At 39.4% G+C, this 23,430-nt stretch overlaps 1 protein-coding gene across 3 annotated transcripts in view; it reads right to left on the bottom strand.

Annotated features, from left to right (window-relative positions):
* Positions 1–2,283: 2,283 nt before the first annotated feature.
* Positions 2,284–23,430, bottom strand: part of Mindy2 (MINDY lysine 48 deubiquitinase 2) — a 54,245-nt gene continuing 33,098 nt past the window's right edge. The window contains exons 6-9 of one of the 3 annotated variants that reach the window (XM_031343345.1): positions 16,373–16,515; positions 10,265–10,438; positions 6,831–7,031; positions 2,284–4,825 (exon numbers count right to left, since the gene is read on the bottom strand). In XM_031343345.1, coding sequence (XP_031199205.1) covers positions 4,697–4,825; positions 6,831–7,031; positions 10,265–10,438; positions 16,373–16,515 — 647 coding nt within the window. In that variant the 3' untranslated portion in view covers positions 2,284–4,696. The remainder of the gene's footprint in view (positions 4,826–6,830; positions 7,032–10,264; positions 10,439–16,372; positions 16,516–23,430) is intronic. The other 2 variants (XM_031343343.1, XM_031343344.1) reach the window with 2 other exon arrangements.

Raw genomic sequence — 23,430 nt, forward strand, 5'->3', positions numbered from 1 at the left:
TAGAATCCTACATATAAAAAAATATACGCATATATTAATGTTAAGCTCTATTTTCTAAGGGCAGAAACATCAGGATTAAATAAAGACATGCATGAATTAAATTTTAGATAGATTTTCAAAGTAAGTTTTCCAGCATCCTGCAAGGTTTCCTCCCGTTTTATCTTCTCTGTAATTTATTTCCTTCAGGGAGCTTTTAATTTAAAGTTATTTTAAACTATTACCTAAGAAAAGTAAACTCAGTTCTTCCCTTTAACAGTTTAAAAAGTGTTAGGCATTAGTAACAAAAGATGCTAACTTACCAGAGAACCACAGACTCTAAGGTGCACGCATGCTCCTTTAGGGTTTCTTACTTGCTGTCTAAAGGATTTGACTTGCACAAGATCAGAGTTCATTTTTACACTGTCACAAAGAAGTTGTCTACACTGACTTCAGTGGGGAGAGCAAAGTCAGTTTCTGGAGGGACTGCTCTACCCTGGAGGGACTGACCAAGGGGCTCTAAAAGCTAGATCTGTAGAGGATACTGGGAAAACAGATTTGTAAAGTGCATTGTCTATGCCCAAATAAATACTCCTGGTCTTGACACGAGCCTATCGAATACAACAGCAACTGCAAAATATATTTTTGAAAGCCATGATGCCACATTCAAAAGAATTCTACACATTCTAACAGCATAAAAAACTGATTTGAGTCATTCTCAAATGTCTACACACTGGAGAACAGAGAATGTGTAGTATCTGTGGTGATCTCAGTAATTCTCAGTGCTAAAGTATGCCATTTACTCAGGAGAAGCAAGCACTAGGAGGCGGGGAACATAGGGGAAGAGGAGCACCCTGCACATTGAGTAAACTGAGGCACACAATGATTGCCAAAACAAGACAAAGTCAGGTTTGTTTTTGAAATCAGGGTCTTACAATTTGCTCAGCGTGTCCTTGAACTTAGAATCCTGCTTTAGCCCCACAGACCAGATAACAGGTATGTATTACCAACACCCTGATAAAGCCAGGTTTCAAACACCAAATGGGCCAGAATTTCACATGTCTAATTCATTAAAATATAAATGAATGACTATCTTTAATGTCTCTGCCTTATTTTGTCAAACAATTTTTCAATTTAAACTGCATGTCTAAGACAGTGTCAGGTACAAGCGAGTAAGCTTTCTATTAAAAAAAATATAACTGGTGTAATGAATCAGAAAGCAACATGTAATCAGTCTGTTGTTTGTTTTTCTAAAGGAAGTTTCAACAAGATGGGTATGGTGATATAAGCCTGTAATAGTGGCAGTGAGAAGCTGAGGCAGGAGGATTCTGGGTTTGAAGGTAGCCAGGGCTACAACAGTCGATTCCAAGCCAGCCTGGCTATATATAGCAAGACCATGTCTGAAAATTTAAGCAAGACTGAGGACAGTTGTAGAAATTCTTGCCTTGATTTGCAAGGATTTTACAAACTTCATTGACATGACAACATGGAGAGTGAACACAAGTCATACCTTGTTCTCTGGTCCTCAAGGTCTGAGGTGAGTTTATGATTTATGGAAAGCAAAATGCTATGGAAGCTTTTGTGCATGTACAGAATGGCTAACACTGAATTTAGTCAACTAACATCTGACATTAACTTAGGTAACAAGATCAAGGAGCATGAGAAAGAAATCAAAACATACTATGTGGTAAATTGTCAAACTACAGAACAAATATAGGTATATACACACACATATATGTGTGTGTATGTCTTCTAGAACCTAATTCTAAACTTAAGCCTCTGACTTAATCAAATCCTAGCTTGACCTTGAAGCATGGAGGAAGTTATTCTACCCATCTGCACTGACTGGGCATAAGACCAATGCCTTGATTAGCTGCCAGTGTGTCTATATACATCTGCTAGGACTTGAACCCAGGGCCTTGTGTACTGCAGGCAAATGCTGTACCACTTGGTGATACTCGTAGTGCATGTAGGTGTGTGTGAATATTTTTAAATATTTACAACTTTTAAATCTGATAAGTTTTCAGATTGCTTTGAGACCTAAAGAGAAGTCATGGAAACCTACTTCAGAAACATGTACATGACTCTAGGTACTGACAAACTAGTACAGGTCACAGCACTATTGACACCACAGGATTATTGATGAAGAAGTGCAGACTGGTCACTAACTAAGAGTATGCTCTGAAAATGGGAGAAAGTGCCAGGGACCGTCTCTGCTCTTCCACCTGCTTCCTGCTAGCCCTCCTGCATGGGTCAAATGTACTGAAATTTAGCCTAGAATCATTAAGCTCCAAAATGTTTAAATTGTAACATCTGTTAGCAATATATATATAACAATGTCAAGTATTACAAAGTAATGTAAGGGAAAAAAATCCCTCAAAATATCATTTTCAAAGTACTATTTACCCAAATAAGCAATAATATGCTGAATATCACTTGCTACCTTGAGCAAAACATAGGAAATAAATACATGGCAGTTTAGAACCTTGACAAGCCTTCAAGGACAGGAAAGCATATCTCAGAAATTTGTTTTAATAGAGTCAAACATTTAACCTCTTCCACAGTAATCAAAACAAACATCTAAGTTTGATATGACTCTTGTCATATCCAACTGAATTCCAGGAATGTAGCCAAGCCCAACTTGGAAACCTCACATAAGAACAGGTTGGATGAACAAACACAGTGCTTTGCTGATCTTAAGTATGCGTTGACTCTTTCTCTGACAGCAATGCTGATGGTTTTCAGTGAGCTGTGTGTGTGTGTGTGTGTGTGTGTGTTGTTCTTTTCTTTTTTCCTCTTTTAAAGGGAACGCAGTATTGGCAGTATTATCTTTGGAAAAAGTGAGATAGTAAAAAATAACATTAACTTTTATATATAGATTCTTCAAGGGCAATAACAAAATATTCAAGGGCAATAGCAATATAATTATGGAAAAATATGCCTCAAGCATACTTTTTACAATTACTCAAGGTTTATTGTTTCTGGGAAAAGCAAACTCTGAGGTTTGAACTTTCTCCTCCAATCAGCAGAGCACAATCATGGGTGTTTATGCTGAGGTCAGTCCACCCAATGGGGTCTGATCTCTGACAATTCATACTCACTCTAGGTTGGAATTAAGAGACTTACCAGGTATTTTATACACAAATTTTATACCACAGGCAGGTTCCCTGATTAGTCCCCATGCTAGTATAGAAAATCTGAAGAAACAACAAAGGACATAAGTAGACACGTAACATAGAAGGACAGAAGGATGCAGCATGGCCCTGAAGGTTTTGTCCTCTTAGAACAATACTTTTCATAAATAAAACTCTACCTTTTACATATATATTTAGCCTATGGCTGGTTTGGGATCATGGAAAACATCAATGACAATAGTCTTAAACTCTACACTATTTTCTTTTGGTAGTCTTTCGTTGCCTCCAGACCACAAGGAATATTCTCTAACTGGATGTTCAATCTGTGATGCTCCTGAATAAAATTTACTAAGGTTTAGGATAAATTACACAGCTACGTGCACTGGCAATAATCTTCAAAAATGACTGAAACAAATTCTAAATACAAAGTATATAAAAAAGCATGTTAAGGATAGTTTTCCAAATTGTATCTAGAAATACAATATGTGCTGCCTCATCACAAAGCTGAGTAAATATTCTTTCAGAATCCTATAAATAATGTAAGATGTCTTAGGTTTATTTGGTTCTCATAAGTTAAAAAAACTGATTGCTTTTACATAAATTCCTTCAGATTCCTACCTATGTTTAGAATTTTATTAATATCTTTTCATTAGAGTCAAGAGATTAACTCTCCTTCAGAAATGTGCTTTTTATTGGTTTAAATAACTATGCTTAATTTTCTAGCAATAAACATGATTTAAAATTTAAGGTTCAAGGTAATTCTAGAAAAAGGTAGACAGTGAACTTTGCTCTTCTCTGTCCTTATATTTACAAGGCTAAACCTGAGTGTGGTCTTCTCCTCACTCATGTATTACATCCTTATCAAACAGAAGCCACCATTCAGGCTCTGAAGGTGTTGAAATTCTTCAACATCTCACAGCACTACAAAGTCAGTATCTCATCTGGATAGGTTATAAGTATTAGTATCATGTATTTTTTTTTTTTTTTTTTTTTTTTGCTATTGGAAAATAAAAAATATTTTTTCTATCTAAATTGGATCCAAGCTCCATTATCAGTTCTCAAGATAATAGCTAAAATGTACATTACTAAAGAAAGGTAAAGCTGCTCAAGGGCTGAACCAGTTCAATGTACAATGAAGGGTCATTATTCCTGCGTTCCCCTCCCCTATATTAAACTCCTCATTTCTTATGGATTAGAACATAATTTAACAACGTAAAATTTCAGAAATAGTTGTGCTAATAATTACATCTTGAGAAGGATCAAACTCATTCAGTGACCTCCATCCATTGTCACACAGAACACAGTAGCTTACTAACTGATTGGAGTTGCAATGTCACTAGACACAAAATAGGAGTGATATACTCATTTGGCTACAGTGACAACATACAACATTTCCAACTTGTAACATAAAACTCCAGCTCATAAAGAGTGTATTGTGTAACTTGAAAAAGTTGATTGTAACAAAATAACAACCTTCCCCTGGAAAACATGAGCAAAATCCATTGGGAGATCAGGCACAGACGGTAGGTACTGGGTCTTCCTTTCCGTCATCTGCATAGGTGGTTCCCACAAACGCCAGCCATTCCCTACAAAATCACGCAGCTATTTTTTTCCTTTTCTTTCTCTTTGTCTTTTTCCCGAGGTTCCTTGCGCTTCCGTTCACTATTCCCAGGCTGTTTTATACTTGATGGAGAGGCTTGTGCTGGCGGGTCCTGCTGTTTGAGAAACACATATGGGAAGGATGATAGTTTCTGGGCACTGAATCAGAGCTAGCTAGCCAGAGTCACAAAGACAAGGCATCCTTACAGAACAGAAGCTTTGGGGACACGGGGGCACAGCTTCTGCTCACAGGTGCTAGGGTTAGAATAGGAGATGCCCCTGGTCCACAGCTGGTCTGTTGCCATGGGAGGTTTGGGTATCTTAGAGAAGAGGGCCTAGCTGGTTCATATACAGGTGGTGTGATAGTGAGGGATGTGGTAGGGCTTGTCTAACTGCCTTGGTTCTGAGGCTGCTTCGTGAAGGGAAGGATGGAAAGTCTGGGCTACTAACTCCTACTTCCACCAGCTACGTCTTCCTGACCATGATGAACTGTACCCTCTACCATAAGTCACAACAAACCTTCTCTAAGTTGTTTCTGTCGGGTATGAGAGAAGTAAATATACAAGATATCTCATATAAAATAATTGATGTATAAATGAATTAATGCATTCATTACTCAAAATATATAATTATCTATAATTATTTAAGCTTCTAGTTTAAATATTTATGTTAAAATGACAATTTTGGTAAACTATAATATTTCTTTAGGATTTCATTAAATACCATAATAAACAGATCTTAAAAGCAAAAAAACAAGAATCCTGAGAACTGAGAATATAAAGTAGTGTGTTTTATGAACTTGAACAAAATGAAAAGCTGATTGTAACATAGTAGGAATCACCTGCTAAGCTTGAGTAGTTAGTACTTGATTTAAAGGCAGGAGTTTTACATGTATTTTAATGGAGAAAGGGAGAGAAAATATGTATGCATACATGAGTGTGGTGAGAAAGCAAAGCTAGGATGTACATCTGGTGTCATCTGTCACTCTCAGCCTTATTTCCTTGAGAGATGTTCTCTCACAGAATCTGGAGCTAGTTTGGTGGCCATCGAGCTGCTGAGATCCTCCTGTCTGTCTACCACAGCTCTATGTGCATAGTTATATCTGGCCTTTTATATGAATACTTGGGATTGAACTCAGGTCTTCATGTTTGCACAGCAAACATTCTTACCTGCTGAGCCATCACCCCAGCCCTTTAATGGTAAATTCTGTATTGGTTTCATGAGATCCTAAAAGGCATCTTGTTTTCTTATTTACCTATCTATGCCAAAGAGAAAGGTTCTGGCATGGTGTAGGTTAGCATAAAAGAAAGGGATACTTTTTAATTCATGAAATGAGATTTTGCTTGTAGAACTTGTGTGACAGCCATATTTTACTGCTTAAAATATGAACAACCCTGACAAGGAGAGAGATGCTACCCTATGCTGAACACATATTGGAAATTGAGCTAAATACCAGTCTAAAGAAGCCTCAGGATGAAGTCTTCTGGTTTACTGATAGGGAACAGGGCCATGAGAGACAGGACTATGACCAAGTGTTTGCAATAGGAAGGGAGAAGCAGCACGAACTATGAGCCCATATCTCCCTGGCTCCAAAAACTACTCTTTTCAGCAAAACCTTAGGCTGTCTCTAACTCAAAGGAAGCACTTTGTTCAAGTTGGTTTATATTTGCAGCTCTAAATAACTTAAGAAAACAGCTGAATAATCTTGTCAGAACCTCTAAAAAAAGCATTTTCGTGAAATCAGAAATATGTTAGGATAGCAAAAAACTTAGAACAATGTGCAAAAGTTCCACAGGTAGGGCTAGAGAGATGGCTCAGCAGTTAAGAGAACCTGGGTTCAATTCCTAGCACCCACATGGTGGCTCACAACTGTACAAAACTCCAGTTTCTGGGATCAGATGCACATACAAGGTGCACAGATATACATGCAAGCAAAACATTCATGTACATAAAATAAAATTAATAAATATAAAAACAAATTAAAACAAGCCCAACCCTTGGGTGCTGACATGCTAACACATCTGAAAAGCCAGAGCTGACAAACAACTGCTTTACCCAAACAAATCTTCCTTCAGTGCTGAAGTGACAGTCATGTTTGAGGCTGGCAGAGCTGTGTTTTACCTGGGCCTGTGTGGAAGGGGTGATGGTAGCCACAGCAGCCTGAGCCTGCTCCTGCTCCTGGTAGTACTGAGAGGCCCGTCGGTCCTCCTCTTCCTGGAGTTTCTTTGCCAGCTCCAAGTCACTGATTCCTTCTGGGATTTGCTCCCAATTGATTTCTTGACTCTGTTGTTCTTGTTGCAGTGACAGTGCCATAAGGTAGTCCTGAGGAGTTCAATTACAGCTTCAGCTTTGAGATGTGACCCGGGAACCAGCCAGTGTGAAGACAGACACCCATTAGGGAGCTCTAAGGATGGCTTTTACAGCACAGGCTGTTTTATTTTTGGCAGGGGTTGGGGGGAGATGGGAGTTGTTTTGTTTTTGGAAACAGGGTTTCTCTATAGTCCTGGCCATCTTTTTTTTTTTAAAGATTTATTTATTTATTATATGTAAGTATATTGTAGCTGTCTTCAGATATTCCAGAAAAGGGCGTCAGATCTCATTATGAGTGGTTGTGAGCCACCATGTAGTTGCTGGGAATTGAACTCAGGATCTTTGGAAGAGCAGTCAGTGCCCTTAACCTCTGAGCCAGTCTTAGCCATCTTGAAACTTGATCTGTAACCAGGCTGGCCTTGAACTCAGAGATTCACTTGCCTCTGACTCTTGAGTGCTGAGATTAAAGGCATGAGTTCCCAACTGTCCAGCCCCCAGTACAGATTTTTTTTTTTAAAGTTCTATTTCTAAGTACTTCTTTGCAGAACTATGCATTTACTTCAGCACTATCGTTTTTCTACATAGATTTAGAATTCTTTCTAGAATCCATAAATAAGACATTTGAGGAAAGTATTGAAAAAAAGTTCTCGTCTTAAAAAGAAACATGCGTATGGAAAATGCAGACAAGACAGAAAAGCAGAAAGCTGAAGGCTGAAACTGCCATGACATCTGTAACTGTTGGGCTTTACACATCTAGTACTTTCTACATCCACAAACAGACTCAGCCATCCCCACCCTCTAAAGATATTCATTTTTTACTTTCTCTCTAGTATTTGTCTTTAAAATATTTCAAGAACTTCATAAGATTATTTATGCATTTTCTCCCCCCCCCCCCAAATGTTCTGCTCTCAGGCAAGGTCTTACTAAGCATCTCAGGCTGGCCTCCTGAGGGCTGGGGTTACAGCTATACACTACCACATCCAGCTCAAAGGGTACTTCTTGTTTTCATTTTACTCTATTATGTAGTTACTCACTTTTCAGGGAGGCCCTTGCCTGGCTGACCTCAAAGTTGCTACATAGCCCAGAAGAGACTTGAACTTGCAGCAACCTTCCTGCATCGGCCTCTCGGGTTCTGGGATTATAGGCAAGTGCTATGAAGGAAGAAGTCTTGCTATCTCTTTATTGCTGTTCCTTTGGTTTTGAGATAGGTCTCAGGCTATAGCAGACATTAAACTCACAGCACTCCTCCTGCTTCTGCTTCTAAAATGCTACAATTATAGGCATGAGTCATCATGCCTGGTTAAAACGACAGTTTTCAAATATGCATATATATGTGAGTGCACATACATGTGAGTGGAAGGCAGAAGACAACCTCAAGTGTCAATCATGTTCTCTCTCTGGGGGTGGAGGGTATAGGTTTGTGCATGTGTGCACATCTGTAGTGGTCAGAGCAGGCCATTGGGTCTCTTTCTGTTACTCTCTTTATTACAGTCTTGAGACAAGATGTCTCAGTGAAGCAGAAGTTCATCTTTTGGACTAAGATAAATCAGGTAGCCAACTAGCTCTCAGGAGACACCTATCCCGACCTGCAATGCAGGGGTTACAGGGATGCATTGCTATCGCCAACTTTTTACATGGATGCTGGGAATCTGAACTCAGGTGTTCATGGCTGACCAGTTAGTCCCAGGGATCATTTTGTCTCTGCCTCTCCAGCATTGAAATTACAAGTGCATGCTGCCATATCCAGCTAGGGATAAAACTCAGGTTCTCATGTGGGTATAGCAGGTACTTTACAAAACTGAGCAATTTCCTTGGCCCCTAAAGATGATTTTTAAAGCAATGTAAATGTAGCTACAGTCAAATTTAATTACTAGGTAATTACATCTTCTCCTGGCTACTGACCCAGACTATCTCCTATGAAAAAAAGTTCACTTTGGTCAAAAGTCTTATCGAATTTAATATCTACTTTTATTATTTTTTACATTTTCTTATTTATTTACTTATTCTCTCCCTCTCCTCCATTAGTCCCAGCACTCGGAAAAGCAGAGGTAGGTGGACAAGGTTAAGGTCAGCTGGTCTACAGATCAAGTTCCAGGACAGCCAGGACTTCATTGAGAAACCCTGTCTTAAAAAAATCAAAACACAAAACAAAACAAAAAAAAAACCCCAAACCTAACCCCCCAAAACATCAAGGACCAAAAACATAAACTCCCTTTGCCCCCATGTGTGTCAGTGTGTGTGTGTGTATGTATAAGCTCTTTTTTTTTTAAAGATTTATTTACTTATTTTATGAGCACACTATAGCTGTACAGATGGTGTGAGCTTTCATGTGGTTGCTGGAAATTGAACTCAGGACCTTCAGAAGAGCAGTCAGTTCTCTTACCTGCTGAGCCATTTCACCAGCCCTATGTGTAAGCTCTGATTGCCAGGCCTGATGATCAGAGTTAAATTCCTGGTATCCACATGGTTGGTGGGAAAGGACAGATCTATACACTGTCCTCTGACTTTCTTGTACACACAAACCCTCTCATAGATAATCTAAGTAAATAAATACAACACAATGGAGCACTGGTTTCTGCTTATGCCTGTTTCTTTGCTATGCATTCTCCACACAACAGGCTTTTAAAAACAATGTAGCTCATGCAGTTTCCACATTTAACACTTAACATAGCTGCTCTACTATAATTAGAATGAAATTCAAAGTCCTCACTATGACCCTCACAGTTCAACATAAGTCACCTTCTGAATGATAGTTTATATATAACTGATGTTCATTTAGAATAATCACTTTTCTATTTAGGAAATGTGAGGAAAACTCACAGGCAAATTAATGAATGAATCAAAAGTTTTAGATAAACAAAGTGACACTGGAAAAGAATTTGATTTTTCCTTGTTGAGACTGAATCTTGCTATGTTGCCCAGGCTGCTTCCAACTTGTGAGCTCAGTGATATCCCCCAGCCTCCAAAGCAGCTGTGAATATCACCTTGCTTCAATTAAGAGTATGTACTTTAGCCAGGCAATGGTGGTGCAAGTCTTTAGTGCCAGCATTTGGGAGGCAGAGGCAAGCAGATCTTTCAGTTCAAGGGATCCTGGTCTATACAGCAAGTTCTAGACCAGCTAAGCTGTAAAATGAAACACGGTGGGAATGGAGGGAGGAAGAGAGAGAGGGATAGTTGGAGGGAAGGAAAAAGAGAGATTATGTACATTAGACAATGTGATGGATCCAGGTAGGGGGACAACTTACCTGATCTATTTGGTCTTGTTGACCTTTGTATACAGTCTCAGGATCTGAAGGAGGCCGAAGGTGGAATTCTGAGTCACAGAAATTTCCATCACCATCTACATTGTGGAGGCTTTCCCAGACAATTTTTTCTTCAGTAAGAAACCCCTGGTCTGTTACCAACAAATACAGTTGACCCTTAATAAGAATAACAAAATAAAAACGAGTGTTAAATTCTCCCAAAGTAGCCAACATTATACTTAAGGAACATTTTAAACCTATATGCTTGAAGTACAGTAATTATTCTAACTAGATCTGTGAGACCCAATAAAAGACTAAGCAGATAACTTCTCTGCTCAACTTCACCTGGTTTTGTCTGTAGCTGGAAGTCAGCACAGCCTAGTGTAACAGGAGATAGTGAGCTTTTGGCATGCTGACAGACAGCTCTGGGGGTTGCAGTCTCATTTCACAAAATATAAAGATACAACTGGAAAGCAAATGCAGAAAAAAAAAAAAGATACCATAGTGTTTGTTTTTGTTTTAACAAAAACGAACAGCTGATATGACTAACCTAACCCAAGCTAGCCTTTCCCTTCGTACCATTTTGCTCCATAAAAAAAAAAAACAAAAAAAAACAAAACAAAACAAAAAAAACAAGAACCTCCCCCCCAAAAGTATATGTCTGTGTGTGGGCTGCTGTATATGTGCAGTGCCCCAAGGGGCCAGAAATGTGCGATATCCTCTGAAGCTAGAGTTATAGCCTGCTGAGAGCTGCCTGGGTGTTGGCAACTAAACATGCAAGAGCAGTGCATGTTCTTAAGCTGTGGCATCTCTCCAGCCCCACTTGTTTTTTAAATGCCCCACCACTGTGTTGATTAAATAATATTTTAATGACCAACACAGTGTAGTCGAGAATACTACTAGGTCCAGCTCAGTTGTATGTCCCTCTTGCCCCTACTTAAGGATAAAAGACAAACTTTTGCCTGAAAAGTCACTTTCCTACACCCACATCCCCATCCCACCCCCAGGGTCTCACTATGTAGCTCTGGCTGTCCTAGAACTCGAAATGTAGAACAGGTTGGCTTTGAACTGAAAGATCAACCTTAAAGGTGTGCACCAACAGGCCCAGCTTCTTCCCTTTTCTTCCCCTTAAAACAAAGGACAATTTCTCATTCAAAAGTCACTTTTAAAATAACTGAATGGATTTTCACTTGGATTGCCATTCGTGGGGAAGACGCTGTCACTCTTAGTCAAACTGTGAGCAGAATGAACAGATTACTATTATGTTCACTGATTCTGCAGTGCTGGGGAGTGGCTTCACCCTGGAGAACCTGTTAGGTGAGATTTTTTACCACTCTGCTGCTCCTCAAGCCTCACATTTGTCTCTCACCAGCTTAAGCATCACCCAGAACATCACTTTTCATTTCTAATCTAAACAGGAAAAGGGAAGCAAAAGCAAGCTTCACAGCTTATTTTTTCCCTCCTTATAATGCACAGATCCCTTTTAAAATTACAGGTTGGTGGGGCACAGTGGTGCACACCTTTTTATCCCAGCAGAGGCAGGTAGATCTCTGTGAGTTCCAGGACAGTCAGAACTACGAAGTGAGCTCCTGTCTCAAAAAATCAAATCAAATCAATCAATCCAGCAAGCACTCAATCAATCACAGGTTGATCCTTACCTGGAAATATACCATCTCTGGACTCTTCACATTTGTTTCTCTATAGTCTGCCAATGTTTTAAGATGATCAAGTCTCTCACATTAAAAAGTAAGAATGTGAAGGGGCAGTGAGGTGGCTTCTTGGGTAAAGACTACCTGCATTCAATTCCTGGAACCCATATGGTAGAAAGAGAGAACTGATTTGCCAAAGTTGTTCCCTGGCCTCCACAAGTGCACCATGGCACACAAGTGTCTTTGCCTGAGTGCTCTCACAGACTTTGTCCACCTTCCAATAATAATGAGTAACAAACAAAGTAACACAAGGGCCAGATGCAGGTGCAGTGGTGTGTGCCTGTGGGCAAGGGAACCTGAATGGAAACACCATTTGGGTCCTGGATTTTGAGGTTACCTAGCAATGGTGAGAGTCTCAGGCCAAGCACGGTGGTAGCACACTTTAATCCCAGCACCTAGGAGGCAGGCAAATCTTTATGAGTTCCAGGCCAACCTACTCTACCCAGTGAGTTCCAGGACGGTCCAATCTACATGGTAAAATTGTCTCATAAAACAAAACATAAACAAAACCATGAAAAACACCAACCTTGGGTTCCACACCCACATCCCTAAACCCCCTACAGGGATGAATTATCACTCCTTTTTTGACAAAGCATTATATAAAAAAACCAAGCTTCTTTTAAAAATGTTCATTTCTTTTAGTGTACATGTATGTTTGTCTGTGTGTGTTCATCTGTGTGTATGTGTTTGTCTGTGTGTGTGTGTAATCAAGTTCAAACTCCGGTCCTCTGGAAGTAGAGCTAGTACTCTTTTTTTCTTGGTTTTTTCGAGACAGGGTTTCTCTGTATAGCCCTGACTGTCCTGGAGCTCACTCTGTAGACCAGGCTGGCCTCGAATTCAGAAATCCGCCCGCCTCTGCCTTCCAAGTGCTGGGATTAAAGGTGTGCGCCACCACCACAGAGCTAGTACTCTTAACAGAAGCATCTCTCTAGCAAAACATTTCTAGGAGTTGCCTGCTCCTGCCTTCTCCATTCCCATCATTCTTAAGTAACTCAAATTCTTCTGAGGCCACTCCTGTCCCCTTCTCCCCTGTCTGTCCCCAGGGTTCTTATCTCTTCCCCCTTAGCTTCCTAGATGCTACACTCTAGCTTCCCTCCTGTCCTCTTTCTTCTCAGCTCTTTTTGCTAAGGCATCTTCCTTGAGTTGAGCCTTTAAAAGTTGGCATTCATTAATTTTCTATTGTAAGTTTTCTCTTTTGATTCCTTATTTTTCTTGTAAACTCCAAAGATTACTGTATTTTCTTGTAAAGCCTAAAACTCTTATCTGTATGCCCAAATCATTCCAGTATTGATAAATTTACCCAGTATTTCCACTTTGAAGGGGACCTCAGAAGTATCTCTTAGATCCCAGACACTTAACATTGTATCTTTTTTCCCCCTCCTTATCCGTTTCTTTTGCTTATTTGTTTGTTTTGGGATAGGGTCTTGTAACTCTGGCTGACCTGGAGCTTGCTATATAGACCAGCTAGTTGGCCTTGAACTCACAGAGGTTCACCCATCTTGGCCTCCCAAGTGCTAAGATTAAAGGTGTGAGCCACTATGTATGGCTAAACTTGTATGATTCAAAAAGGAACATCGCCATCCACTTAGGATCCAGAAATCACTCATTTTTAAATCTAATGGAGATATCAGGCTGATCTGTCTTCTAAGCTACTCTGTAATCTTTCTACATTGATGGCCATTACCACACCTTGTCCAAATCACTATAATCTCCTCCTTCTTTATCTCTTGGAGTGTTTCCTAACTAAATTTCATATCACTCTTAAAGTCTAAAGTAAATTAATGGTACACAGGGGCAGGAGGGCACATGACACCAGTGCAGGATTGTTTAGCCACAGAATAAACTTTATAGGAAATCTTAGAAACAGAAGAAAAGGCAGAACATGTTTTCTGGGTTCCTGTGATCTTATAGATAGACCTGCTTAGTCTAGACAGGGCCATATCCTCTTCAACCACATAAAACTGGGAACACTTAGCTGGCCAGTAAAGACTTCCTGGTTGGGGACAATGTTTTAATAGAAGAGAGAACATAAGAAGGCATGTAGTTCTGTGGTACAGTGCTAACCTAGCTTGTGTGAAGTGAGAAGTGGAAGGGGAGAAAGAAAGGGAGACAGAGGAAAGGGAGGAGAGTGAGAGGGAAGGGAAGAGGGAGAGGGAGAGGGAGGGTTACGGGGAAGGAAAGGGAGAAGGAGAAGGGGGAATTCTCAGCTACCAATGACAGCCAACAGTTTTCCAACAGAACTGTTTCATTCATACTAACTCTTGGGCCAAAAGAAGAAACGAAATGCCAAGGCCATTAAGAAAATCAGGCTCCTTTCTTCTCTAAGACTCTGGTCTAAGAGTCCATGTGTCTCTTAGCCTTCTCTCATCCATCTTATAAACTTCCAGCTCACAGCTCTCTTTTGGTCCTTACTACCTCAGGGCCTTTGCACACATGCTGCTAGGTATTTCTGCTTAGCTATTTCTTTTTGTTGTTGTTTTGTTATTAACTGATTAAAGTCTTAGATGATTCATTCTCAGACTTCAGACTTTTCTCTTTCTTGGCAGTGCTGGTGACTGAATCTAGGGTGTTGTGCATGCTGTGTAATTGCTCTACCACTGAGCAGTATACCCCTCGTCCTTATGCTTGTGTCTATGTGACATTCTCAGAAGTCTTTCCAGATAAAATCCTGGGAAAAGCTCTCAGAGCCTGTAGTATGTGTCCTTAACAGAAGTATCTCAGTAGCAAAGAAGTCCTTAAATGGGAGAAACAATGACTGCTGTATCTATGGCTGAGCTTAGCTTAGCTAATACATCAGTGGGTTCAAGGCTTGAAGAGGACAAAAAGCAAGATGATATACAGCCACTCTGATCTGACATGCTTTGACTTTAGATTCTTGATCTTGCACACAACTAACTATGAAGCTAAAGCAATAAACTGTACTCTTCTAAAATTAGGAGAACTATGTATGGCTTTGTGATATTCTTTCATTGGCAAACAAATAATTTTATATTACCCCATGTCATCCATTGATTAAAAAACATTGATGGAAACATGAAGATGTGGTTTATGGCTTCCATAAGTTACTTTCATTTAGAAAATAAACACATATTCACAGGGGAGGCAAACTGGTAACAAGACACAAAACAGTAAAAACTCAATAAGGACAGTAACAGGTAGAAGATGGTGAGCGAAGTGGTCCTCAGCCTTAGATTTACATTAAAACCACCTGGGAGCATCTGAAGCTACTGAGGCAGGACTGGAAGTATAGCACAAAGGTGAAGTGCTTACCTAGCACGTGTAAAGCACTGGGTCTAATCCTTTAGATTGCAAAACCCCCAAAAACAAACAGCACAAAGCCTGGTGTTCAGGTCCCATCTCCTTTAGAGACTATGATTTAATAGCATTAGTGGTCAGTTCTAGGCACTGGTACTTTAAAAAAGCCATCCAGATAGGTCTAGGATACAACCAGGGATACTAGTTTAAGTAGAAAAGAGGCAGCGTTCAGTACGTTAGTATTTGGGCTGCTTCTTTAAGAATGGGTAATTTTTGTATAGGCAAACAGCAGTGAGGAGAGCTTCCCAAACAGGATGAGGAATCAAAATTGATGCAAATGAGGATACATTAAACTCCGATAGGATGGGATCTGTGGCAGAGAAGAACTGCATTTTGTCCCCCAGGCATAGGGTGCTAACTGAACATCTGTGCTGTTTTAACAACATAGCAAGAATAGCATTAAGCCATAGAGGTCTAGGTTGATAAACTTCTAAACTAGATGTCACTTGTAAAATCAAAAGAGATAAATCTAAGAGAAGAATAAAAAGAATGGACAACATGCAGGTAATTTATGTTGGAGGGAAGGTGAGGGGTGGAAGTAAGTCTTGCTGTGTATTCCAGGTTAGCCTTGAACTTAAAATTCTCCTTCTCAGCATACTCAGAAGCTGGGAGCTCAGTCAAGTACCAACACAATCAGCTTAGGGAAAATCTTAATTCTAACTTCTAATATCCTTTACTGCTTAAATAAAAGCATCCTTCAGTCACAGTCACCCAGGCTCTAGGTCTTTTGTTTCCTCTAAGTAAGAAATAACCTAGTTAGGGATGGCAGCACATGTGTTCCAAAGGCTGAGACAGGAGAATCTCTTCAAGGCCAGTGTGGGCTTCCCGTGAAATCCTCTCCCCAAGAAAATACAAAGTAATGCCATGAGTGCAATGTCTGTGATAGAGAAGTTGAGACCACTTAGAAACTGATCAAGGTAACATTTCAATTGCTCAATCACTCTATTCTCAAGCAATACTTAATAATTACCTTCACAACTTTATGGCTAAGGAATAGTATGCTAAATTTTATTCTGCAGCATATCAAAACACATCTCTAAATCAAACTCCTTTTATTGAGAGTAAAAAGTATCTTTCTATATCCTACCTTGTATTTTGTCATGGTGCTAAAATGATTATTCCGAAAGAACACACAGAGTTCTCCTTCCTGAACCGTTGAAGTCAGTTCACATAATCCATGGTACGTCAGTTGAGTGGCTGTATTGTTTAGAAACTGCTCAGCTACAAAGCCTACGGAACCAATGTGTACTATGAGAAGGAAGAATTATTTCAAAGTCAGAAAGTTACTTTTCCTATTTACATTTGTTCCAACTATATACAAAGGCCAATTAATATAAGACTTTTCCTGTTAACATGATGGCCTCCAGATAGGAGTTGTATCTTTCTAATTTTCTCATGGGAACAGTGTCTCTGATCATTCCTGTCCTGAAGAAACAGTGATGTGAAATCGCTTTCATCCATAGGTGTATTCACTCAACTTGTGAAAGCTTTTCCAGGAGGTTTACAAGGGACACAAACACCATAAAAAAACAACAGGTAAGTTACTCTACATTTTATAGGGAGCTGAGGCCAGGTATGGCGGTATATGCCTTCAATCTCTGTGAGTTCAAGGCCAGCTTGGTCTAGAAAGTGAGTTTCAGGCCATCCAGGGTGAGAGTGATAGAGACAGACACACACACACACACAGATATACAGAGAGACACAGAGGCAGAGAAAGCACATCAAGTGGTACAGAGTGTCGAGTTGCATTAAAAGACACTTCAGTGAGAAGCTGAACATAACTGTGTGGTACTTGGCAGGCCCAGTGTGGCAGAGCAAGGGAGGTTAGGGTACCTTTTCCATTTCTTGTTGTCAGCCCAGGCACTTAGAATTCCAAAGGAGTCACAGAGATTCACCCATATATCACACTAACCAGGACTTGGTTGGGGGAGGAGAACTTGGGGTTTACAGCATACACTTGTGTTTATATATTGGAAAATAAGAGTCCCCCATGTTATGGTTATTACCTTGTTTGGCAGAATGCATTCAAACTTTTATTATTATATACCCTTTTAAAGGATACTTTTGTTTGCTCAAAAATACTCCTGGTTGCAGTATCCATGTTCATACAGGCATTCTTGCGAAAATACAAAAAAAGTTCACTGCACCAGGGATAGAGCCACCACCATCATGAAGTTAAAAATGAATACAAGACATTTTTCAGAATCTTTTCAGAATCCTTTTTATGAATCTTTTTTTCAGAATCCTTTTTATGGAATAGGAAATAGGCTCACAGAAAATAGATGATTTGCCCAAAGACACCAAACTTGTTCTGCTAAAGTGAAGGCTAGAACCAGAGGATTCTATTGGTATTAAAATGTTACCAACTTAGTGCAGAAATGATTATTAATTCCACCTGAATTACATATCATCTGACATCATAAGGCATAAGCTTATTAAGAATTTAACAGCACAATATCTCCTAATTCTTTTGTTGTCTCTTAAATGGTAATTTTAATCCAATATAGATAAATCTACTCTAGGTTCAACTTTTAATAACTAATTAAACAGATTTTGGTATGTCACTGTACATAGCAGTGAACTTAGGTGCATTCCTTCAAATTCTGCACTTTTGCTGGGGCAGAGTGAGGTATGTACACTTCTAATCCCAGTACTTGGGCAGCAGAGGCAGGAGGATGGATCTCTGTGAGTTTCAGAACAGCCAGAGCAATTTAGTGAAACTCTCTCAGGTAAGAAAAATAAAATAGTAAAAAAAAAAAAAAAAAAAAAAAAAAAAAAATCCCAATAAAAACATCTCAAATCTCTAAGTCTATATTGATACAACTTTTTTCAATGAGAGAGAAGGAAGGGAAATCTATTTTTACTTTGTAAAAAAATTACTATTTTTTTTTTATTATTAGGCTGAGAAGAGAACCCAACTAGGGCTTTGTGTACACTAAGTAAGCATTCTACCACCAAGCCCAGAGAAGTACCATTTATAGAAGAACAGCCAATAAGTATAAAAGGAATAATAAAAACATCATAGCCACCACAACTATAGTTGATACAGTTAAAAATCCCTCGTTTCAAATCTATTGAGTATGCAATTCTCAGAGAAAGGTCTATTTACATAGTTTCAATGCCTAAGGACAGATTATTAATTATTTATTAATTACAGAGAACAGGGTGATTTTCCATTAAAGATATTTGGACTATTCCACCTCGCTCGAGTTTAAATATAACCAATAATGAATAATCTGACTCATGTACCCAATTTGATGCAGTAAGAAGAAGACTACTACAGAGGACGGCATCTGTGTGGCATTCTAACCAAAAATATACCACCTGTATCTACTCATAAGAGAACAATCAGACAAATCAAGGTTGGGGCTATTCTACAAAATATCGGCCTGCACTTAAAAAGTGTTAATAGAGAAGAGTGGGAGGGATAAGCAGAGAAGGGGAGTAGGGGTTGTGGGCAGGAGAGAACAATGCTATATAAATGCATAAAAGTTTGAAAAGGGACTGGAGATAGGTGCCAGTGGGTAAAAGCACATACTGATCTTGCAAAGGTCCCAAGTTTGGTTCCCAGCACCTATATCTGATTGCTCACAACTGCCTATAACTCCAACTCCAGAGGATCTAAAGCCCTTTTCTGGCCTCAGCAAGCATCCTCACACATGGTGTATACACACAGACAACACACACACACACACACACACACACACACACACACACACTATAAGTTTTATAAAGCGTTCTTGGCTATGGATAGAACTTTGAACCAATGCCTCTTTCTTTGTGTGGAAGGGATTTTGTCTGGCTCAGTTTCTGTAGTTTTTGTGCATACTGCCACAGTTTCTTTGAGTTCATATGTGCATCTGTTCTGTCGTTCCTGGACACTGCTGTTTCCTTAAAATCATCCATCATCTCTGGTTCTTAAATTTTTCCACTTACTTCTTCTATATAGATCCCTGAATGTTGAAGGGGAGGAGCTATGATAAAGACATCTTATTTAGGGCTGAGCACTCCAAACTCCGCCTGCCTCTCTCTTCCTGTTGCCCAGTTGTAGATCTTTGTGCTAATTACCATAGAAAAAGCTTCTCTGGTGTGGGTTGAGCAAAGCATTCATTATGGATATAACAATGTGTCAGTGACATTGGGAGCCATTTTATTGCTGTGCTCATATAGCAGAATAATAGTAGGTTTTCCCCTGGGGCTTACTAATGTCAGATTCCTGGTCTCATTAACAGTATCAGGTATGGAGGCTGGAGAGATGGCTCAGATGTTAAGAGCACTGACTGTTCTTCCAGAGGTCCTGAGTTCAATTCCTGGCAACTATATGGCTGCTCACAACCATCTCTAATGGGATCTGATGCACTCTTCTGGGGTGTCTGAAGACAGCTACAGTGTACTCATATAAATAAAATAAATAAATCTTTAAAAAAAAACCCTCAATATCAGGTATGGGTTTCATCCCATGGAGTAGGCCTTGCATCCCACCAAACAGCAGTTGGTTACTTCTAGAGCATTCATGCTGCTATTTGTACCAGTGGGCATATCTTGTAGGCAGGTTGTTATTACAGTTCATAGGGTTTGTAGCTGGTGGAGACTGATGACTATTTTACTTCTCTAGTAGTATATATAACACCTTCTACTGCTATGAATGCTACCCAGTGGGAGTGACACTTCCAGTTGAGTATCAACTAGATTTCCCTAGTATCAACTAGAATCTCCCTAGATTTCTCTAGGGAGAGAGAAAAATCAGTTGGAGTGACACTGGGTATATCCCCACACTCCAGGGCAGCTCCATGTTCAGGAGTGCTTGACAAACACCTATTAGATTCCATTATTTTTTGTTTGTTTTTGTTTTTTAGTGATAGAGAAAGAACATGAAGTTGGATGAATAGGGAGAGGAAAGGATCTGGAAGGAATTGGGAAAGAGGAAAGTATATGATAAAAATATACTGTATGACAGAGTCAACTAACCTGGACCCTGGGGGGCTTTCAGAGACTGAACCACTAACCAAAGAGCATACAAGGGCTGGACCTAGGCCCCCTGCTTGTATGCAGCAGATGTGCATGTGGGTCCCCCAACAAGTGGAGCATAGGCTGTCCCTGACTCTGTTGCCTGCCTATGAATCCTGTTTCCCTAACTGGGCTGCTTTGGCTGACCTCAGTGGGAATGGATGTGGCTAGTCCTGCAGTGACTTGAGGTGCCAGGGTGGAGTGATACAGAGGGGGACCTCTCCCTTCTCAGAGGTGAAGGGAAGGGGTGGGGATGAGGAGCTGTGTGAGGCAGGGACTATAATCAGGATGTAAAGTGAATAAATTAGTTAATGGAAAGAAACAAAACCTATGAAATTCTCAAGGGATAAAATAAAAGTTTAAAATAAAGCAGGAAAGAAAAGAAAGGAAAATAGGGATCTCTTCTAAATGACAGAGATTGAAGCTATTACAACTGCTATCTAATCCTTGGCTGGAGCATACATTGAAAGAAACGAAAAGTTAGAGGGAATGGTTAAGAAACCCAGGAATGGGCTGGAGAGATGGCTCAGAGGTTAAGAGCACAGGCTGCTCTTCTAGAGGACTTGAGTTCAATTCCCAGCAACCACATGGTGGCTCATAACCATCTATAATGAGATACAGTGCCCTCTTCTGGCCTTCAGATATACAAGTAGGCAGAACACTGTATACATACTACATAAATAAATCTTAAAAAAGAAATCCAGGAGCACATAAGCAGCATGCTAGGTGACACAGCCTTGGCTGAAGTCACTGTGATCACAATGAAGAAGTTATGCAGAATTCTTTCTTTCAGAGAGACAATGATGACACATTCATGAGTGAAGTGATGTGACACTTGCAATTAGCTCTGATATGCTTTAGGAAGAAAAAGTGTGTTGTGTAGGAATACAGAAAAAAGGCAGGTATTCAGGGGCTGGTGAGATGGCTCAGAGGGTAAGAGCACTGACTGCTCCCCCAAAGGTCCTGAGTTCAAATCCCAGCAACCACATGGTGGCTCACAACCATCCATAATGAGATCTGACTCCCTCTTCTGGTGTGTCTATATAATAATAAATAAATTAAAAAAAAAGAGGCAGGTATTCAATGTGTAAACAACTGGTGAATTAAGTAAAGAATATGTGAATATTCACCAAGAGAGTCTAACTTTTTATAGTTTTTGAGACTTCTCAAAATAAATTTGGACAAAGAAAAATGATGGATATTATTTAATAAATTAATAGTTATTGCCTCTACTTAATTAAGATAATATTAATGCAACTGGGCAAAAAAAAAGTTTAAGTAAATATCCTGGGTTAGTTTTATAAGCATGTATCTATCCTAGGAATAGTTGTTAAGAAGTTACTCCTAAAAGGATGTGAAACTAAATGACTAGCTTTGGGAGAGTCTGGTAGTTGTTACTTGGGGGTGGGAGGTGTTCCTTATTCATTCTTATTTTCATGTCACAAGCAGTCATTTATAGCAACCAGATTCAGGAGGCATGGCCACTCAAGAGGAAACATGATGAGCGCTGTTTACTATAACAATGCTGCAATGCTGTGCTGTGCTTACAGGTGTCAGTACCAAACAGAATAGCTGCTGCTTCTGCCATCAGCTCTATAGTATTTTCCCACCAAAAGGAATGCTTGTAAAAGTATTTCTTATATTTTGAGGTTTCATGGAATGTTTGGATTAAAAAGTAGTTGTCATTTAAGCTTATAAGACTAGAAATAAACTGGCTTGGACATCTTACTGATTCAAAAGGAAGATACAGTTGAAGGCTATAAGTGAAAAGGAAGCAGATATGACTGCAAACCACATGGGAAGGAGTTGCTGAACTATGAGCAAAAACACCACTGTGCCTCTTTCCTGTCTGTGTGAACTTTGACGTCTTACACAAGTCATAGCTGCCATTTCGAACACACTACATACTGCTATTTCTTATTATCAGAAAACTAGTTTAGTTTTTTTAATTTGTGATAAACTTCATATATGATTACTTCTTAGTGTAAAAATCATTTAGAGTTTCACTGCTATCGAATTTGCATATTAAAGACTTTATAATAAACACGAAATGGTATAAGTCCCCAAAAATTCTATGCACAGAGGAGCAGGTGACTCCTTGTTTTTACCAAGATATTCTTCCCAATTGCCCACACTATGTACCGACACCTGCCCATTACCCTGAGGTGTCAGTGTCAGAGAAGCAATGACTTATACTGTCAGGTTGGGGGAAAAAGAGAAGTAATGAAAGAATTGACTTTCCTGTGCTCGTTGGATTTAGTGTGCTACCAACTCCTCCCCTCGTGGAATTGCAGCCTGGCATGGGAAGGATGCTGTCAGGCTGTTTTCCAGCAGCTTCTCACCCAAACTCCTTTTCATGAATTCATTGTGATACTTAACATTTTGAAATTTGTTCTTTCAATTACCATTGAATTATATTTTAAAGATTATTATTATTATTATTATTATTATTATTATTATTATTATTATTATTATGTGTGTGTGTGTGTGCGTTGTGCATGCATGTTACTGGATGCATGTAGACATCAGAAGCTAACTTTCTCCTGAAAAAGAAGAGTCTGAAAAGTTGGGTCTTTCTGCCATGGGTAATGGAGATAAAATTCAGGTCACTAGGTTTGCTGTGAGAAGTGCTTTTACCTGCTGAGACATGTTACCAGCCCTAGAATTCTACAATTCTAAAAGTGTATGGAGTGTTGGTGATAAAGTAGATTCTATAGATAGAAATTTCCTTTCTAGGCTTCTTTTCAGGAATATAACTGACACTGGGAACATAGAAGGAAGAAGTACATTTAATGAACAAATGGAGAGAAAAATGACTTTCTTGTTTGATTTCACTCTGTAGCCCATATTGGCCTGTAGCTTGTTATATGCTACAGCTCAGGCTGGGCTCAAATTTATGGCAGCTCTCCTATCCAAAACTTTAAAGCACTAGGATTAGAAGAGGCATGAGACACTATATCAGGCAGACAACATTTTTATGATATGATAGCTTTATTGCTTGTTTCCTTCCTAAAATGTAAACTTTTCTGTCTTAAGTTGTAATAAAACAGCTGTCACACAAATCAATGATCAGAGTTCCTGTATGTTTATACTATCTTTTCAAGTAATAGACTGGGATAAACTTTTTTTTTTTTTTTT

Source organism: Mastomys coucha, unplaced genomic scaffold (genome assembly GCF_008632895.1).
Source record: "Mastomys coucha isolate ucsf_1 unplaced genomic scaffold, UCSF_Mcou_1 pScaffold23, whole genome shotgun sequence".
Lineage (NCBI taxonomy): Eukaryota > Metazoa > Chordata > Mammalia > Rodentia > Muridae > Mastomys > Mastomys coucha.